At 45.3% G+C, this 20,295-nt stretch overlaps 2 protein-coding genes across 6 annotated transcripts in view; both read left to right on the top strand.

Moving 5' to 3' along the window:
* actn1 (actinin, alpha 1) overlaps positions 1-20,295 on the top strand; it is a 63,705-nt gene that overhangs the window by 33,100 nt on the left and 10,310 nt on the right. For 3 of the 5 annotated variants that reach the window (XM_060925058.1, XM_060925060.1, XM_060925057.1), the window contains exons 9-18: positions 3,158-3,250; positions 7,606-7,836; positions 9,884-10,031; positions 10,307-10,457; positions 10,801-10,909; positions 11,034-11,174; positions 11,315-11,497; positions 12,157-12,291; positions 12,566-12,745; positions 12,958-13,104. In XM_060925058.1, the coding sequence (XP_060781041.1) occupies positions 3,158-3,250; positions 7,606-7,836; positions 9,884-10,031; positions 10,307-10,457; positions 10,801-10,909; positions 11,034-11,174; positions 11,315-11,497; positions 12,157-12,291; positions 12,566-12,745; positions 12,958-13,104 (1,518 nt within the window). Of the gene's footprint in view, positions 1-2; positions 89-3,157; positions 3,251-7,605; positions 7,837-9,883; positions 10,032-10,306; positions 10,458-10,800; positions 10,910-11,033; positions 11,175-11,314; positions 11,498-12,156; positions 12,292-12,565; positions 12,746-12,957; positions 13,105-20,295 lie in introns of all 5 variants that reach the window. The other 2 variants (XM_060925061.1, XM_060925059.1) reach the window with 1 other exon arrangement.
* On the top strand, positions 14,584-20,292 carry LOC132888973 (uncharacterized). Its single transcript, XM_060925062.1, has 2 exons — positions 14,584-16,070; positions 16,119-20,292. The coding sequence occupies exons 1-2, from the start codon at positions 15,114-15,116 to the stop codon at positions 16,299-16,301; spliced, it is 1,140 nt and encodes a 379-aa protein (XP_060781045.1). The 5' UTR covers positions 14,584-15,113; the 3' UTR covers positions 16,302-20,292.

Genomic DNA, 20,295 nt, shown 5'->3' with positions numbered 1-20,295 from the left:
AGATGTCGTTAGTACGCTGCGTCCCGATGAGAAGGCTGTGATGACGTACGTGTCGTGTTACTACCACGCCTTCTCGGGGAAGCAGAAGGTGAGATGGCCACAGACACACCCACTCCCCCTCATCACCCAATCAGAGCAGAGGGCGGGGCTTCAATGTACAGATTCTGCTGAGCTCCATTCAATTTTGTGTGTGTGTGTGTGTGTGTGTGTTAATGTGCTAATTTGGCCTCCTGAGGAGAAAATCTGGAGTTTATGAGGCCCATCTCATTCTCTCTCTCTCTCTCTCTCTCTCTCTCTCTCTCTCTCTCTCTCTCTCTGCCCCCAACCCGTCATCGAACTCAGTGAGGTTTCAACATGTTTCTGAAACCACACCCTGTTCACTGCCGAGTGAAGAAAGTTTGGCTGTCCCTCAAACCCCACTGTGTCCTAAAAGGATCTTTATGATGGTATTTGTGTCCAGTAGAGGTCTTTCACTGATGTCACAGGTTTTTGTTTTTCACGCAGCGTCCACCATACTGCCGGGCAAACAAAGAAAAACATATTGCCACGACGGTTAATAATGAAAATCGAGAGGACTGCAGTCAGTACAATCTCTCTGAAACAATTAAAAATTTATTTTATACCAGCAGATTGCGTTACATCCAAAAGCTGAAACATGCAGCATCACAGATCCATATCATTTACCCACAAATGGATTTATTTATTATTTATTCTGCACATTGCTCTGTGTGTGTGTGTGTGTGTGTGTGTGTGTGTGTGTGTGTGTGTGTTCACTGCTTCAAATGGGTTAAATGCAGAGAAGAAATTTTGCTGTGGTTCAGTGTATGTGTGACAAAAGCGTCTTAATTTACCCACAAATGTATTTATTCCACTTGAAAAGTGTTCGGCAAACCAGCTACCAGATTTGGGACACTACGACATCCTGAACTATTTAGTTTTTGGGACTTCTAAATACACCAGAGATGCTAAAGGCAGACAAAAATACAGATGCCTACCAATATTCCGAGGCAGGTTTCATGCCGGAATGTTATGGGAAATTCCTGATAAAGAAAAATACCTTATGATGTCAAAGGTAAACTCAAACATGGACTTCTAACAGTAATAAACAAGCCAGGGCCAATATCTAACATATTGTATGCTGTTTAGCCGAGTCTACATTATCAATACATCACAAACATGCTGCTAGTCGAGCCAAGTATTAGGTGTAATAAAATCTATTGCGCCCAAAGCCCACATCCAGATCTACATTTTAACGTTACACAGAGCATTCACGCTAACCTGATTTAAGATGTTCTCCACACACACAGGGATGTTTTTACCATCCAGTCTTCCTGTTTAACTGCAGCTTGCCATTTTTCTTGTCTTTCTGGGTTAAACCAGGCTTATCTCCACGTCTGTTATTCCATCCAAAAGCACTACAGGTCTCTGGCATTGTTCTTTTAGATGGAACTTCTCCAGGTTTATCTGTAGATGTACTGAATTTAGCTTCCAATCACTCACACACACTTTTGCTGGTCGCTGGCAAACACAAAGTTCACCAGACAGCATGGCCGTGTAAACAAATCCGCAGGTATGATGACGTCATGTGAAATTCCTCTATATAGTGTATAGAGAATGTGGTTTGGGACACACCCACAGCTGGCTGATGATGGTGAGACACTTGTGATGTAGTGAATGAAATGCATTACTGAAAATCAGCCCTATATTAGTGTGCTTTATAGTGTACAGGGAGTCAGGAGTCATTCAGGATAAAGTGTCTGACTCAGAATGGATTCATTTCATTTAGAGTCTGAGTCAGTTCAGTTCATTTTACCTCATCTGTGTGTGAGAGAGAGAGAGAGAGAGAGAGAGAGAGAATGAGCGCCCTGATGAGTCATGCGTCTGATAAACATTCCCAGAATGCTTGGAGTGTATTGAGGGGAGATGTTAGATCCTGTCTGCCCTTATAAGGACCTGTTAGAACATCGCACAGCTCGGGAATGCTGGAAACCACACACACACACACACACACACACACACACACACACACACACACACACACACACACACAGAGTATAAATTTGCAACACTTCACTTTTCTGGTTTAATTCAGGAAGTCCATATCATTAAGTGGCACTTCACTTTTAATTCGAGTTTCATCGGAGGTCACAGTTCACATCTTCCCAGGCGTGTTGTTCTAATCCTGAGCTTCTCTATCCTTTTTTCTGCTGTCCCTCTCTCCAGTCTTCCTGTGTGCTACATTACCCCCCGTCTGTCTGTCTGTCTGTCTGTCTTTCTGTCTGTCTGTCTGTCTCTCTCTCTCTCTGTTAGAAATGTTCCAGTATTTTATCACAACCTGATCAGGATTAAAGTGTCAATCGTTTGTTCCTCAGTCTGATCATGCGCTCTGCTGTGAGAGACCACGTTACTGAGCTCTGCTAGACAGAGCCACTGATCTGATCTAACACTGTGTCCAATCTAATGCCACATCTGATCTAACACCACACCACATGATAAGGTTCTAATCTGATTAAACGACACATCTGATCTAACATTGCTTCAGCTCTAAAACAGTGCCTGGTCTAACACTGCATCAGATCTAACACTGTATCTGATCTAACACTACATCAGATGTAACTCTGTGTCTGATCAAACACTGCATCAGATCTAACTGTCTCATCTCCCACTCCATCTAATTTAACACTGATCTAACATGGCATCTGATCTAACACCTTGTCAGGTCTAATACCACATCTGACCTAACACTGCATCTAATCTCATACTGTTCCATATGATGAAGGTTCTGACCTGATCCAACACTGCATCTGATCTAACACTGAATCTAATCTAACAACACTCCACATGAGAGAGGTTCAGATCTCATCTAACACAATCTAATGTGACCCTGTGTCTGATCACCACAGTATCAGATCTAACAATGTATTTGACCTAACACTGCCTTGTCTTCCACTGCATCTAACTTGACACTGTCTGATCTAACATGGTGTCCGATCTAAAACCACATCTTACCTAACACTGCACCTAATCTAACACCACGCTACATGAGAGAGGTTCAGATCTGATCGAACACTGCGTCTGATATAACACTGAATCTCATCTAACAATCCATCTAATGGTGGTATGATGATGTTACTAGCATGTGCTCTGTGTCCTGCAGGCAGAGACGGCGGCCAATCGCATCTGTAAAGTTCTCGCTGTCAATCAGGAGAATGAGCAGCTGATGGAGGACTACGAGAAACTCGCCAGCGATGTGAGTGTCGCTCCATCCCTCTGTCACAGCACATCACATCACTCCATCCCTCCGTCACATCACTCCGTCTGTCTGTCACCATCACATCCGTCCGTCACATCACAATACTCCATCCCTGCATCACAACACTCCATCACATCCCTGCTCCATCCCTCCATCACATTACTCCATCCCTCCATCACATCACTCCATCCCTGCATGACCATCATATCCCTCTGTCATATCACATCCTTTCAGCACATCTCTCCATCCCTCCGTCACATCACCATCATATCTCTACATCCCTCTATCACATCACATCCTTCCATCACCATCACATTACCATCACATCACTCCATCCCTGCGTGACCATCACAACCCTCTGTCACATCACATCACAGCTTCCGTCACATCACCATCACATCATCACATCTCTCCATCCCTTCATCACATCACCATCACTTCAGTCTGTCCCTCCCTCACTTCACTGTCACATCACATCCTTCCATCCCTCCATCATATCACTCCATCCCTGTCACATCACATCACTCCATCACCATCATCACATCACTCAATCCCTCCATCACATCACTCCATCACCATTACATCACTCCCTCTCCATAACATAACCATCACATCACACCATCCCTCTGTCACATCACTCCACCCCTCCATCACCTACATATCAGTCCATCACATCATTCCCTCTCTACATAGCATAACAATCACTCCACCCCATCACATCATTCCCTCCCTCCATCACATCACTCCATCTTTCCATCACATCACATCCCACCATCACATCACTCCATCACATCACTCCATCCCTGCATCACCATGACATCCCTCTGTTACATCTCATCCCTCCGTCACATCACCATCACATCCCCATCACATCACATCCCTTCATCACATCACCATATCTCTACATCCCTCCATCACCATCACATCCTTCCATCACCATCACATTACCATCACATTCCTCCATCCCTCTGTCACCATCACAACCCTCTATCACATCAGCATCAAATCCCTCTGTCACATCACTTCCATCACATCACCATCACATCACTCCATCCCTCCATCACATCACTCCATCCCTGCATCACCATCACATCCCTCTTCCCTCCCTCGCATCACACACATCACATCACATCCTTCCATCACTATCACATCACTCTATCACATCACTCCATCACATCACATGACTCCATTCCTCCATCACAATCACATCCCTCTGTCACATCACATCCCTCCATCACATCACTCCACCCCTCCATCATCATTCCATCACAATCACATCATTCCCTCCATCACATCACTCCATCCCTCCATCACATCCTTCCATCACCATCACTCCATCCCTGCATCTCCATCACGTGACATCCCTCTGTCACATCATATCACATCCCTCCGTCACATCACCATCACATCAGCATCACTTCATTCTGTCCCTCCATCATATCCCTCCCTCACATCACATCTCTATCTCTCCATCACTTCACTTCATCATATCACATCCCTCCCTCACATCACTCCATCACCATCACATCCCTCCATCACCATCATTAGATTACCATCACATCACTCCATCGCTTCACTCCATCCCTCCATCACATCCCTCCCTCACATCACATCATTCCATCCCTCCATCACCATCATCACATCAATCAATCCCTCCATCACATCACCATCACATCACTCCATCACATTACATCCCTCCATCACATAACATCAGTCGATCACCGTCACATCTCTCCATCACCATAATCACATCCTTTCACCACATCACTCAATTCCTCCATCACATCACCATCACATTCTTCAATTAAATCACTCCATCACATCACATCCCTCCGTCACATCACATGACTCCATTCTTTCATCACTAACATATTCCTCCGTCACCATCACATCCCTCCGTAACATCACATCACTCCATCACATCACATCATTCCCTCTCTCCATAACATAACCATCACATCCATCACATCACAATCCACTCCTCCATCACATCACTCCACCCCTCCATCACATCACTCCACCCCTCCATCAACATCACATCACTATCACACCAATCTAGCCCTCCATCACATCACCGTCACATCACTCCATCCCTGCATCACCATGACATCCCTCCATCACATCACATTACTCCATCACCATCACACCCCTCCATCCATCTATCACCATCACATCCCTCATCACATGGAGTGATCTCCATCCGTGCATCACCATCACATCCCCGCCACATCACATTCCTTCATCACATCACCATCATATCTTTACATCCTTCCATCACCATCACATCCCTCCATAACATCCCTCTGTCACCATCACACCCCTCCATCACATCAGCATCACATCCCTCAATCACATCCTTCCATCACATCACTCCATCCCTGCATCACAATCACATCCCTCCCTCCCTCCCTCCCTCCCTCCCTCCCTCCATCACCATCACATCACATCACATCCCTTTGTCACATCGCATGACTCCATTCCTCCATCACCATCACATCCTTCCCTCACATCACTCCATTCCTTCATCACATCACATCCCTCCCTCACATCACATCACTCCACCCCTCCATCACATCATCACATCCCTCCATCATCATCATCACATCACTCTATCCCTCCATCACATCACGCCATCCCTCCATCACATCCTTCCATCACCATTACATCACTCCATCCCTCCATCACCATCACATCCCTCCATCACCATCATCAAATCACCATCACATCCCTCCATCACATGGAGTGATTTCCATCCCTCCATCACCATCAGATCCCTCCTGTCACATCACATCCCTCCATCACATCACCATCACTTCACTCCATCACATCCCTCAAGCCCTGCATCACACCACTATCACATCAGGCCATCCCTCCATCACATGACCATTACTCCAACTCTCATCACATCCTTCCATCACATCGCTCCATCCCACCATCACATCCCTCCATCCCTCCATCATATCACCATCACATCAGGTCATCCCTCAATCACATGACCATTACTCCATCTCTCCATCACATCACTCCATCCCTCCATCATATCACTTCCCTCCATTCCTCCATCACAATCACATCCCTCCCTCACATGGAGTGATCTCCAACCATATATCACCATCATATCCCCGTCACATCACATCCCTTCATCACATCACCATCATATCTCTACATCCCTCCATCACAATCACATCACTCCATCACATCCTTCCATCACATCACTCTATCCCTGCATCACAATCACATCCCTCCCTCACATCAGATCACACCATCACTCCATCACATCACTCCATTCCTCCATCACATCACTCCATCCCTCCATCACATCACCATCACATCACTCCCTCTCTCCATCACATCACCATCACATCACTTCTTCTCTCCATCACATCACCATCACATCACTTCCTCCCTCCATCACATCACTCCATCCCTCCATCACATCACCATCACATCCCTTGGTCACATCACATCAGTCCATCCCTCCATCACATCACTCCATCCCTCATCACATCAACATCACTTCATTCCATCCTTGCATCATATCACTCTATCACATCATCCCCTCCCTCCTTTACATCACTCCATCCCTCCATCACATCACCATCACATCATTCCATCCTTGCATCATTTCACTCTATCACATCATCCCTTCCCTCCATCACATCACTCCATCCCTCCATCACATCACCTCCTCCCTCCATCCCATCACTCCATCCCTCCATCACATCAACATCACATCATTCCATCCTTGTATTATAATACTCCATTACATCATCCCATCTCTCCATCACATCCCCATCACATCACTACCTCCCTCCATCACATCACTCTATCCCTCCATCACATCACTCCATCACATCACCTCCTCCCTCCATCCCATCACTCCATCCCTCCATCACATCAACATCACATCATTCCATCCTTGCATCATATTACTCCATTACATCATCCCATCCCATCCCATCCCTCCATCACATCACTACCTCCCTCCATCACATCACTCTATCCCTCCATCACATCACTCCATCACATCAGTGCATCCTTCAGACCTCTATCATTCCCTTCCCTTCCTCCTCTCACACCCTCCTGCACGCTCTGTGCTCAGTGTAGTGATAACATGTCACCCAAACACTTCTAAACACACAGTAAAGCAATTATGAGAAAACTCAAACACCTGAAGGTATTAAAAAGCTAAATTTATTCATTCGCCTTCTATAAATCACTCCTCCTTCTGGTATCTGACCTATTATTCCTTTTCTCCTTCTCACTGTTTCTCTCCTTCACTCTGTTTCCCTCTGTCTCCATTTCTCCGTGTGTGTGTGTGTGTGTGTGTGTGTGTGTGTGTGTGTATACAGTTGTTGGAGTGGATCAGGAGGACAATTCCATGGTTGGAGAACCGTGTTCCTGAAAGCACCATGTCTGCCATGCAGCAGAAGCTGGAGGACTTCAGAGATTATCGTCGAGTTCATAAACCTCCTAAAGTCCAGGAGAAATGTCAGCTGGAGATCAACTTCAACACACTGCAGACCAAACTGAGGCTCAGCAACCGGCCGGCCTTCATGCCCTCTGAGGGGAAGATGGTGTCGGTCAGTCACTCGCCAGCGTCACTCCCTCATCACTCTCTTATAATAACGTGTATTCAGCTTATTCAGAGCTGAGAGTGTCAGGATTAAAGTGTACCGGTACTGGTCATGCTTACAACATTAACCGTGCTTTTTGTATTACTTATAGACAAAAGACCCACACATTCAGTCAAAAAACACACTGTAAAAGCACATTTATGGGCAATTTTATTCCGTGAATTACCCGCGGAGTCAGAACTACAGGGAGCAGCCATTGCCGGCCGGAAGTGACGTACAGTCGTTGATTCCGGGTGATCAGGTGCGAGTAAACAAGCAGTGTTCTGTCGGTGGAGATTCCCAGTTCCCAGTCAAGTAACTTCAGAACACGTTGAATAAATATAGATATAATACTTGTAATAGATCTTTATTTTATGGCACATATCTATTATTTCATGACATTATGTGAAAGTAGATTTGGTTGTACTTTGGGGTCGAGAGCTTCACCAGTGAAGCTTGACAGGTTTAGAATGAGTAGGTCATGTATTGAGATAAATATATTTGAGTTTTTTTTTTTTATCATACAAACATGATAAACATATTGACAGAAACTTTATACTTTACACTTTCCTCTGTGCCCACTGACAAATAATATTATAGTTTTTAAATTACCTAAATTGGATGAAACATAAAACTTGTCACCTTACTTGGTCACACCAGAGTCGGAGCGCTGAGCGCACACTTACGCATTCATAAAAGACTGTTCCCATGCCCTGTGTCCGAAATCGCTCCCTACTCACTATATAGAGCACTGTATAGTGGGGACGCCATTTTGTAGCGCTGTCCGAAACGATAGTGAGGATTATTTACACCCTATATAGTGCACTCAAAGTATCCCACAATGCATCATGAAAAGTAGCGTACAACCGACGGGCACTAACCAAGCAATATATCCCATCATGCATTGCAGTCGCGCTGAAAGAAATCAAATTAAAAGTCTCAAATGTGATTTAATAAAAGGCAGCGGCAAAGAATAAAGTATTCAGCCTTGATTTAAAAGAACTGGAAGCTGCAGCAGACACAAAGTACTCTGTACTGATTAATGTGGGAAATACGCTCAGTGTAATATGGATTTATTACAAAAACACATGCATGTGTTTATTATTTTGAAACCCACCAGCCGACTGATCTGGCACGTTTTAATTGTACGACAGTAATGACGTAAATGCCAGCGTGACGGACTAGTGTCTGAAAGTGTTTTTCCATTTAACCAATGAGCTCACTATATAGTCCTCTATATAGTAATTCACTATGTAGGGAGTAGGGAGTAGTGAATGAGTGAGTGATTTTGGACACAGGGATGGTGACGGCATGACGATCACTTTCACTCTTTTGGTGTTAATTGGTTTCTCTCGTGGTGGGAACACCCATGGTAAACAGGATAAAATCTGTCTGACATAGTTAAGGCTATTTGGTGGTAAAACTTGTTGTGAGATGGCACGCAGATTTTATGCGCTTCGGATGATTCAGGACAGCAATTCAATTCATGATTCATTTTATGATTCAGGACAGCAAGTCGATTCATGATTCAGCTCATCATTCAGGACAGCGTTTCGATTCAGTCTTGAGAACTGCGACACTGATGAACGGTGCCTTTTTTAAAAAAAATATTTATTTATTTTTTTACTTTGGCTTGATCCAGCCAAAGATCAGCTCAAGTAAGTGTAAATATTTCTTCTATTTCTGATGAGCAGATCGGTTGATAATGTGTTATCTTAGACTGGTGTTTGCAACACGGGGTCAGTGACCAGTCCACTGCAGCCCAGACAATCGGACAAACCAACGACTGTGCGTCACTACCGGTGCTGGAACAGCCCATGAAGGAGGTGACATGTCGCTGACCATGCCTGACTGCAGTGACTTAAAACTCGTGCGTACTTAACAAGAGCTTATGACGAACGTTACATGATGGAACCACTGGTATCATACGTGATCTTTTGAAATAGCTAGTAATTAAAATTCACTACAGGTACACTTTAAGAGTGTGTGTGTGTGTGTGTGTGTGTGTGTGTAGGATATCTCCAATGCATGGGGGGGTCTGGAGGGGGCGGAGAAAGGCTATGAAGAGTGGCTGCTGAATGAAATCCGCCGACTGGAGAGACTCGACCACCTCGCTGAGAAATTCCGCCAGAAAGCAGCTATACACGAAGCCTGGACAGAAGGTTTTACACACACACACACACACACACACACACACACACACACACACACACACGTGTTCAATGTCGAACTTTACACCCTCAGTTACAGACATTTACACACCTTGGTGTGTGTGTGTGTGTGTGTGTGTGTGTGTGTGTGTGTGTGAAGTCAAGTTTATTTCTATGGAGCTTTTAACAATAGGCATTGTCGCAAAGCAGCTTTACAGAAGTTAAATGACTTTAAACATGAGCTAATTTTATTTTTTATGTGTGTGTGTGTGTATTTGTGTGCATAGGTAAGGAGGCCATGTTGAACCAGAAGGACTATGAGACAGCATCTCTGTCTGAGATTAAAGCTCTGCTGAAGAAACATGAGGCGTTTGAGAGTGATCTCGCTGCTCACCAAGACCGTGTGGAGCAGATTGCCGCCATCGCCCAGGAGCTCAAGTGTGTTTACACACCCTAAAACTTTACACACCCTAAAACTTTACACACCCTAAAACTTTACACACCCTAAAACTTTACACATTAAACATTCATATTTCGCCACACCTCAACATTGTACACATCACTTAAACCATCAACACATACAAAAATTACACACTCAGTACATTTAGACTTTAAACATGTTCATACTTTTTATCATGTCAACACTTTACACCTCAAATCTCATCTTTACAGAGTTTAGTAAATGGGCTGCACTTATTCTACATATTCTTTACATTGAAGCAGGTCTAACACTCTCTCTCTCTCCCTCTCTCCCTCTCTCTCTCTGTCTGTCTGTCTGCAGTGAGTTGGATTATTACGACTCTCCCAGTGTGAATGCTCGCTGTCAGAAGATCTGTGATCAGTGGGATGCTCTCGGAGCTCTGACACAGAAACGCAGTGAGGCCTTACAGGTAACACACACACGTACACACACCTGAACGTGCACCTGAATATGAACGTTCACCTGAGTGCACTCCTCACAGGTAACACCCCCTGAACAGACACCTGAACAGATGTGTGCATTTTCCTTCTCAGAAAACAGAGAAGCTGTTGGAGACGATTGATCAGCTGTACCTGGAGTTTGCCAAGAGGGCGGCGCCCTTTAATAACTGGATGGAGGGAGCGATGGAGGACCTGCAGGACACCTTCATCGTCCACACCATCGAGGAAATCCAGGTGCAAGACCTTCATTCTCCTGTCCATTCCTCCATCTGTCTCTCCATCCATCACATCCATCACATAAATATGACAAACACTGTGTGTGTGTGTGTGTGTGTGTGTGTGTGTGTGTGTGTGTGTGTGTGTGTGTGTTACAGGGCTTGAGCACGGCTCATGAGCAGTTTAAGGCCACCCTCCCAGAGGCAGATAAGGAGAGACAGGCCATTCTGGGAATCCACAATGAGATCACTAAAATTGTCCAAACTTACCACGTTAACATCGCAGGAACCAATCCGTACACCACCATCAACCCCCAGGAGATCAACACCAAGTGGGAGAGGGTACATTAAACACTACTCATAAACACTACACACTGAACACTGCTCATAAACACTACATACTGCTCATAACCACTACACACTGAACACTACTCATAAACACTACACACTGAACACTGCTCATAACCACTACACACTGAACACTACTCATAAACACTAGACACTGAACACTGCTCATAAACACTAGACACTGCTCATAACCACTACACACTGAACACTGCTCATAAACACTACACACTGCTCATAAACACTACACACTGAACACTGCTCATAAACACTACACACTGAACGCTGCTCATAAACACTACACACTGCTCATAAACACTACACACTGAACACTGTTCATAACCACTACACACTGAACACTGCTCATAAACACTACACACTGAACGCTGCTCATAAACACTACACACTGCTCATAAACACTACACACTGAACACTGCACAAAAACACTACACACTGAACACTGCTCAATACAGCCCTCTGCTGGAGCAGCCTAGCTCACTTCCTCACCCATCGACATGTGGTTGAACGCTGTAATAATTCTCTTTTGTATGAGACATGCAGTGAAGTGTATTAGTGAGTAAGGGAACATATATCAGTGCACTATATAGTGTGTAAGGTAACGGATTGTTGACCACTGTGGATTGACGGTGCTGTAGGTGAGACAGTTGGTTCCTCAGAGAGACCAGGCACTGATCGAGGAACACGCTCGGCAGCAGAACAATGAACGTCTGCGCAGACAGTTTGCTAATCAGGCTAATGTGATTGGACCCTGGATCCAGACCAAGATGGAGGTGAGAAACCATTTCTCTGTCTGTCTCTTTCTCTCTCACACCACAGTACAACACAGTGCAGCAAAATAATTGCACCGTTTGAAAATGGTGTGATCTCGCTGAATGTTTGAGAAATTCCTTCTTCCTGCTTCTTTGCTACCATGACAACTGTACTCTACCTGCAGTCCAATCCCAAATCACACATGTCCAAAATAAATAGCTTGGCAAAAATATTCATTGAAACACTGTGTGTGTGTGTGTGTGTGTGTGTGTGTGTGTGTGTGTGTGTGTGTAGGAGATCGGCCGTATTTCCATCGAGATGCATGGTACACTGGAGGATCAGCTGAATCACCTGCGTCAGTATGAGAAGAGCATCGTTAACTACAAGCCAAAGATTGATCAGCTAGAAGGAGACCACCAACAGATCCAGGAGGCCCTCATCTTTGACAACAAACACACCAACTACACCATGGAGGTACACACACACACACACACACACACACACACACACACACACACACACAGACAAACAACTTTGACTTTGGGAATAGATGAATTTACAAAAGACATTTGTGAATAGGTGACTTTGTCCTTTTCTGGTGTTTATGTTCAAATTAGTCCAAATTTTATTTGTGTGTGTGTGTGTGTGTGTGTGTGTGTGTGTGTGTGTGTGTGTGTGTGTTCCAGCACATTCGTGTGGGATGGGAGCAGCTCCTCACCACCATCGCTCGCACCATCAATGAAATCGAGAACCAGATTCTGACTCGCGACGCTAAAGGCATCAGTCAGGAGCAACTCAGTGAATTCAGAGCCTCATTTAACCACTTTGACAGGGTCAGTTACACACACACACACACACTCTCACACACTCTCACACACACACACACACACACACACACACACACACACACACACACAGAACCATATTGTTAACCCTTTCTTGAACCAGGTTGATGTTAATCTCTAATGAAATGTGGATACTTGATCTTGGATCATTTTAACTTCATGTTGCAGTTGTCTTGGTAAACACAATTCTAAAAGGGTTATACAACTCCAACACAACACCACATTGTAGTAAACATCATACTGGGATTAAATGCTGCATGTCAAAAATCAGGACAAATAAAAACACAATCACTAATGTAATGAGCAGTAATTTGAAAGTGTTTTTGTCAAGTTCTGTATAACTATGGAATTATGAATAACAGGGTCTGCTACTACTCTGTGTGTGAGTGTGTGTGTGTGAGAGAGAGAGAGAGAGAGAGAGAGAGAGAGAGAGAAAAGTTAGGATGTAGTTGTTCCAGTGTTGTGTAGGATATGATTAACCCCACCCCAGCCCCAGCCCACTGACTTCCATCACGCTGCAATTAACCAGTCAACATTGTTTACAGAGGTGTATTCAGCACAGTTTACAGAGGTACATGCAGCACAGTTTACAGAGGGACGTGCAGCACAGTTTGTAGAGGTGCATGCAACACAGTTTACAGAAGTGCATTCAGCACAGTTTACAGAGGTTCATTCAGCACAGTTTACAGAGGAACATGCAGCACTATTGACAGAGGTACATTCAGCACAGTTTACAAGGGTGGATGCAGCACAGTTTACAGAGGTGCATGCAGCACAGTTTAGAGAGGTTCATTCAGCACAGTTTACAGAGGTGCATTCAGCACAGTTTACAAGGGTGCATGCAGCACAGTTTACAGAGGTGCATGCAGCACAGTTTACAGAGGTGCATGCAGCACAGTTTACAAGGGTGCATGCAGCACAGTTTACAGAGGTGCATGCAGCACAGTTTACAGAGGTGCATGCAGCACAGTTTACAGAGGTGCATGCAGCACAGTTTACAGAGGTGCATGCAGCACAGTTTACAGAGGTGCATGCAGCACAGTTTACAGAGGTGCATGCAGCACAGTTTACAAGGGTGGATGCAGCACAATTTACAGAGGTGCATGCAGCACAGTTTACAGAGGAACATGCAGCACTGTTGACAGAGGTACATTCAGCACAGTTTACAAGGGTGGATGCAGCACAGTTTACAGAGGTGCATGCAGCACAGTTTAGAGAGGTTCATTCAGCACAGTTTACAGAGGTGCATTCAGCACAGTTTACAAGGGTGGATGCAGCACAGTTTACAGAGGTGCATGCAGCACAGTTTACAGAGGTGCATGCAGCACAGTTTACAAGGGTGCATGCAGCACAGTTTACAGAGGTGCATGCAGCACAGTTTACAGAGGTGCATGCAGCACAGTTTACAGAGGTGCATGCAGCACAGTTTACAGAGGTGCATGCAGCACAGTTTACAGAGGTGCATGCAGCACAGTTTACAGAGGTGCATGCAGCACAGTTTACAAGGGTGGATGCAGCACAATTTACAGAGGTGCATGCAGCACAGTTTACAGAGGAACATGCAGCACTGTTGACAGAGGTACATTCAGCACAGTTTACAAGGGTGGATGCAGCACAGTTTACAGAGGTGCATGCAGCACAGTTTACAGAGGTGCATGCAGCACAGTTTACAGAGGTGCATGCAGCACAGTTTACAGAGGTGCATTCAGCACAGTTTACAAGGGTGGATGCAGCACAGTTTACAAAGGTGCATTCAGCACAGTTTACAGAGGTGCATTCAGCACAGTGTACAGGGCGATGTGCAGCACAGTTTTCAGAAGAGTGTGCAGCACAGTTTGTCAGTGGTACATGCAGCACAGTTTGCCATCGGTATGTTCAGCACAGTTTGACATTGATACGTGCAGCAGAATTTGCCATTGGTATGTGTAGCACAGTTTGCCACCGGTACGTGCATCACAGTTTGTCACCATTATGTGCAGCACAGTTTGCAGAGGTCTATGCATCACAGTTTATCACCGTTATGTGCAACACAGTTTGTCACCGTTACGTGCAGCACAGTTTGCATGGGTGCGTGCAGTACAGTTTGCAGAGGTGTGTGCATCACAGTTTATCACCGTTATGTGCAACACAGTTTGTCACCGTTACGTGCAGCACAGTTTGCAGGGGTGTGTGCAGTACAGTTTGTCACCGTTACGTGCAGCACAGTTTGCAGGGGTGTGTGCAGTACAGTTTGTCACCGTTACGTGCAGCACAGCTTGCACAGGTGTGTGCAGCACAGTTTGACACCAGTACATGTAGCACAGTTTGTCACCGTTCCGTGCAGCACAGTTTGTCACTGTTACATGCAGCACAGTTGGAAGGGGAGTGTGCAGCAGTTTGCAGAGGTGCGTGCAGCACAGTTTTTCACCGTTAAGTGCAGCACAGTTCGTCACCATTACATACAGCACAGTTTGCAGAGGTGCGTGCAGCACAGTTTGCCATTGGTACATGCAGCACCTGTTTGCCATTGGTGTGTGCAGCACAGTTTGCCATTGGTGCGTGCAGCACAGTTTGCCACTGGTACGTGCAGCACAGTTTGCCACTGGTATGTGCAGCACAGTTTGTCACCGTTCTGTGCAGCACAGCTTACAGAGGTACTTGCATTACAGTTTGTCACCATTATGTGCAGCACAGTTTGCAGAGGTGCGTGCAGCACAGTTTGCCATTGGTACGTGCATTACAGTTTGTCACTGGTGCGTGCAGCACAGTTTGCCACCGGTACGTGCAGCACAGTTTGCCACCAGTACGTGCAGCACAGTTTGTCACCGTGCTGTGCAGCACAGTTTACAGAGGTACGTGCATCACAGTTTGTCACCATTACGTGCAGCACAGTTTGTCACCGTTACATGCAGCACAGTTTGTCACTATTACATACAGCACAGTTTGCAGAGGTGCATGCAGCACAATTTGCAGAAGTCCATGCAGCACAGTTTGCAGAGGTGCATGCAGCACAGTTTGCAGAGGTGCATGCAGCACAGTTTGTCACTGGTACATGCAGCACAGTTTGCCATTGGTATGTGCAGCAGTTTGCCACCAGTATGTGCAGCACAGTTTGTACATGCAGCACAGTTTGCAGAGGTCCATGCAGCACAGTTTTCCACCGGTGCATGCAGCACAATTTGCAGAGGTGCGTGCAGCACAAGTAGCCACCGGTACGTGCAGCACAGGTTGCCACCGGTACATGCAGCACAGTTGCCACCGGTATGTGCAGCACAGTTTGCCACCGGTACGTGCAGCACAGTTTTTCACCGTTCTGTGCGGCACAGTTTACAGAGGTACTTGCATTACAGTTTGTCACCATTATGTGCAGCACAGTTTGCAGAGGTGCGTGCAGCACAGTTTGCCATCGGTATGTGCAGAACAGTTTGCCACCGGTATGTGCAGCACAGTTTGCAGAGGTCCATGCAGCACAGTTTGTCACTGGTGCATGCAGCACAGTTTGTCACTGGTATGTCCAGCACAGTTTGTCACAGTTACGTGCAGCACAGTTCGCCATTGGTATGTGCAGAACAGTTTGCCACCGGTATGTGCAGCACAGTTTGCAGAGGTACATGCATCACAGTTTGTCACCATTATGTGCAGCACAGTTTGCAGAGGTCCATGCAGCACAGTTTGCCACCGGTGCATGCAGCACAGTTTGTCACTGTTCCGTGCAACACAGTTTATGGTGGTACGTGCATCACAGTTGATCACCATTATGTGCAACACAGTTTATGGTGGTACGTGCATCACAGTTGATCACCATTATGTGCAGCACAGTTTGCAGAGGTCCGTGCAGCACAGTTTGTCACCGTTCTGTACAGCACAGTTTATAGAGGTATGTGCAGCACAGTTTATAGAGGTATGTGCAGCACAGTTTGTCACCGTTACGTACAGCACAGTTTGAAGGGGAGTGTGCAGCAGTTTGCAGAGGTGCGTGCAGCACAGTTTGTCATCGTTAAGTGCAGCACAGTTCGTCACCATTACATACAGCACAGTTTGCAGAAGTGCATGCAGCACAGTTTGCAGAGGTGCGTGCAGCACAGTTTGTCACTGGTATGTGCAGCACGGTTTGCCATTGGTGCATGTAGCACAGTTTGCCACCGGTACGTGCAGCACAGTTTGCATGGATTAAAGCAAAAAAAAATCATCTGACTGAAAAAAAAAGCTCCATGTCGTTGGCCCCTACCACGTCAGCGATGCGGCAAATTTTAAACGCCATGTTGTCCATTATCCCCTCGGCCCCTACTTATAGTACATTTACATAATTTTAACAATGACTAAAGCTAAGGCAAGACTTTACCATTGTCATTACTGGCTATTCATGATGAAACATCAAGTTTTCAGCACAAAGTGCAAATTTATTTCAACAATACTTTAGTAATGCACAACAGTGGTTCAGAGAAAAGTGCAAGTGCAGTCGAACTTGAACCATGCTTTCAAAAGAGTGGAACAGAAAGAAAAATTAGAAAATCTGTTGACATAAAACCAGGAAACAAGAAAAGTAAAGTGAAAGTTCACTTTTTCTGCTTCTTCGCAGTGAAGCCAAAGGTATCTAGTTTGGCAACACCTGATGCCTGTTTTTGTTTCTTTTTCCTTGGCACAGCAGCAGGAGCTTGCCATTATCGCCCATTTCATTTAGCCAAGCCCATCTCCACTTATTCTTTACCGTTTTGTCGATGTCTGACACATCTGTGCCTTCATTTAAAAGAAGCGCGTCCATGCTGGCAAAACCGAAAGTAATTTGACGCGCTCTAGTGATGGAAATCGAAGGGCCTGTGTCTGGTGGCCTTATACGCAGTACTCGAGTTGAGGGGGGATGTGGGGGGAGGCATCCCCCTTCTGAAATAAAAATCTCAAATCATCCCCCTTATAAAACGGCTATCCCCCCATCACATCCCTTGCGCCATTTTACCGATTAATGTGGAAATTAGCCTACTATTATTTTAACAAATATTACTACCATTTCAACATTAGAGGCTTTGCGCAGTGATAGCCTACATGTAGCCGGATAAAAAAGATGCATATTTATTCGGTTGCATCTCTCATTCACACCTATACGGAGGTTTCAGTCACTGAAAACAGCTACTTTCGCAAACTCTGGGCAGAGTGGAGATTTCTGAAAACTCCATCTTCAGACACGCGTGTAAATCGGGAAACCGAAGCAGCAGTGGGCGAGAGGGCGCGCGCGAATATAATGAGTCAGAGGTGTGAATCTTTCACCGAATGCCAACTGTCCCGGTTCTTCATGAAATCACATGCACAAATTCATTCGGTTAACTTTCAAATAACTGTTCTTGTGCACTTGCGACACCGGAGCCACTTTCCTGAATTTTGAGCTTCGGAGTATTCGCTTCTTTATCTATTTAATCAATTAATTTGTCACATACATTAAATTACTAATGTAAACCATTAGTAGCCTATTTAAGCAATCGCTGTTTTCTCCACTGTTTTCCGACCTTTTGTGCTGAGTGAATGAGACACTTCATTACACTCCACTGACCGACTTCCAATTCCGGACTTTTTTGAAAATGTAAAATATAGGCCTACGAGATGTTTTTTGGGACTTAATTCGCGTTGCTCCTTCACTATTAATTTTTGAGACTGACGAGGCACTAAATACTATGAAATTATTTTCTCCTTACTGTGAAGTTTGGCATCTTAAACAAGTGTCGGGAAATCTTGCAGCCCGACTCCGCAGCCTCCAATGTTTAAGCGAACTGCTGAAACCATAATGTTTAAAGATTAAATCGTAGGCTAATCAAACCAAAGAGAAACACAGCCTTTCCAGAACATTGTCTGACGAAGCCTGTTTAACCTACAAAAGGCTTAATAGCATAGATCTTGCTGCGGCTTCAACAGGGCTGTTTAGATTTTTCACCTGATCGCCTTTCAATAGGCAAATATTATTATTATTATTATTATTATTATTATTATTATTATTATTATTACTACTACTACTACAACAGGCCTAGTATTAGTAGTAGGCAAGTATTTGCCTAGTAGTAGGACAGCCAGATTGTTTCATCAGTGGAGATGCCGTTAAAAGGAAACTGATGCGGAGCGCCGCGGCTCGCCTCGGGGTGAATTGCGTCCCGAGGCGCGGGGCTGGCCTGCCCTGGCAGCGCTGGTTCGTTGGGGAGAGGGCAGAGGTCGCTGGCTGCCAAGTTTGGAGAGGCTGGGACCTCCCCTGGCCGAGTTACGAGCGTCCAAAGTCGGGCTGGAGCCACTGATAGAAACGAAACTCAAGCCGAGCACCGCAGCTCGCTGCCTACGCCGAGCCTCCCCGGGACTAGACAGTAGCGGAGGCTGTATTTATTTATTTATGCCTATCTAGCGCAACAACTTATTCCTTTATATATACTCAAACACAGCACAAGAAAGGGTTCAACAACAGGCAATCACAGCAGCTTGGTGAAGTTCTAAATCACATCGGTGTCAGACCTATGGGCCCTAACCCCCCCCCCCCCTTTTTTTTTCCTCGGATCTGCATCACTCTCATTATTGACCTTTAGCGCTCCCAGTTGACGGAAATCCGTCATAGCGATGGAAAACTTTAATCCATGAGTTTGTCACTGTTCTGTGCAACACAGTTTATGGAGGTACGCGCATCACAGTTGGTCACCATTATGTGCAGCACAGTTTGCAGAGGCCTGTGCAGCACAGTTACTCACTATTATGTGCAGCACAGTTTCCAGAGATATGTGTAGCACAGTTAGTCCCACTTAACCAGAATATACATATTTAAGACAGATTAAAGATGTACTATTATCAAACAATTAAATACCTTTGCCTAAAGATTAGACAGTTATGTTCAGGTAAAGATTCGCACAACACTGATTAGCGTGACACAGATATTTTATGCACCTCAACATCAACTCTTCAATCACAGGTATAGGCAAGCACAGTGTGTGTCCACACCAGTCCATCCTAACGTTTGTGCACTTTTTCTTCTCTTTTTTGTTTTTTTTCTATATGTCTTCCATGCATGGACCAACCACCACCACCATCAACATCACTTCCTCTTCTTATTCACCCTCCCACCCACACACACTCCCTCCCTAATTAATGCATGCCCCACCCCCTCCCCCTGGCTATGTGTTCTGTGTGTGTTTGCGCGTGCACTGCATGGCCCGGCCCATGACCTTTGACCACTGACCT

This window comes from Neoarius graeffei, chromosome 7 (assembly GCF_027579695.1).
Source record: "Neoarius graeffei isolate fNeoGra1 chromosome 7, fNeoGra1.pri, whole genome shotgun sequence".
Taxonomy (NCBI): domain Eukaryota; kingdom Metazoa; phylum Chordata; class Actinopteri; order Siluriformes; family Ariidae; genus Neoarius; species Neoarius graeffei.
Note: the sequence above shows the minus strand (reverse complement) of the source record. Positions and strands in the feature narration are given on the sequence as shown.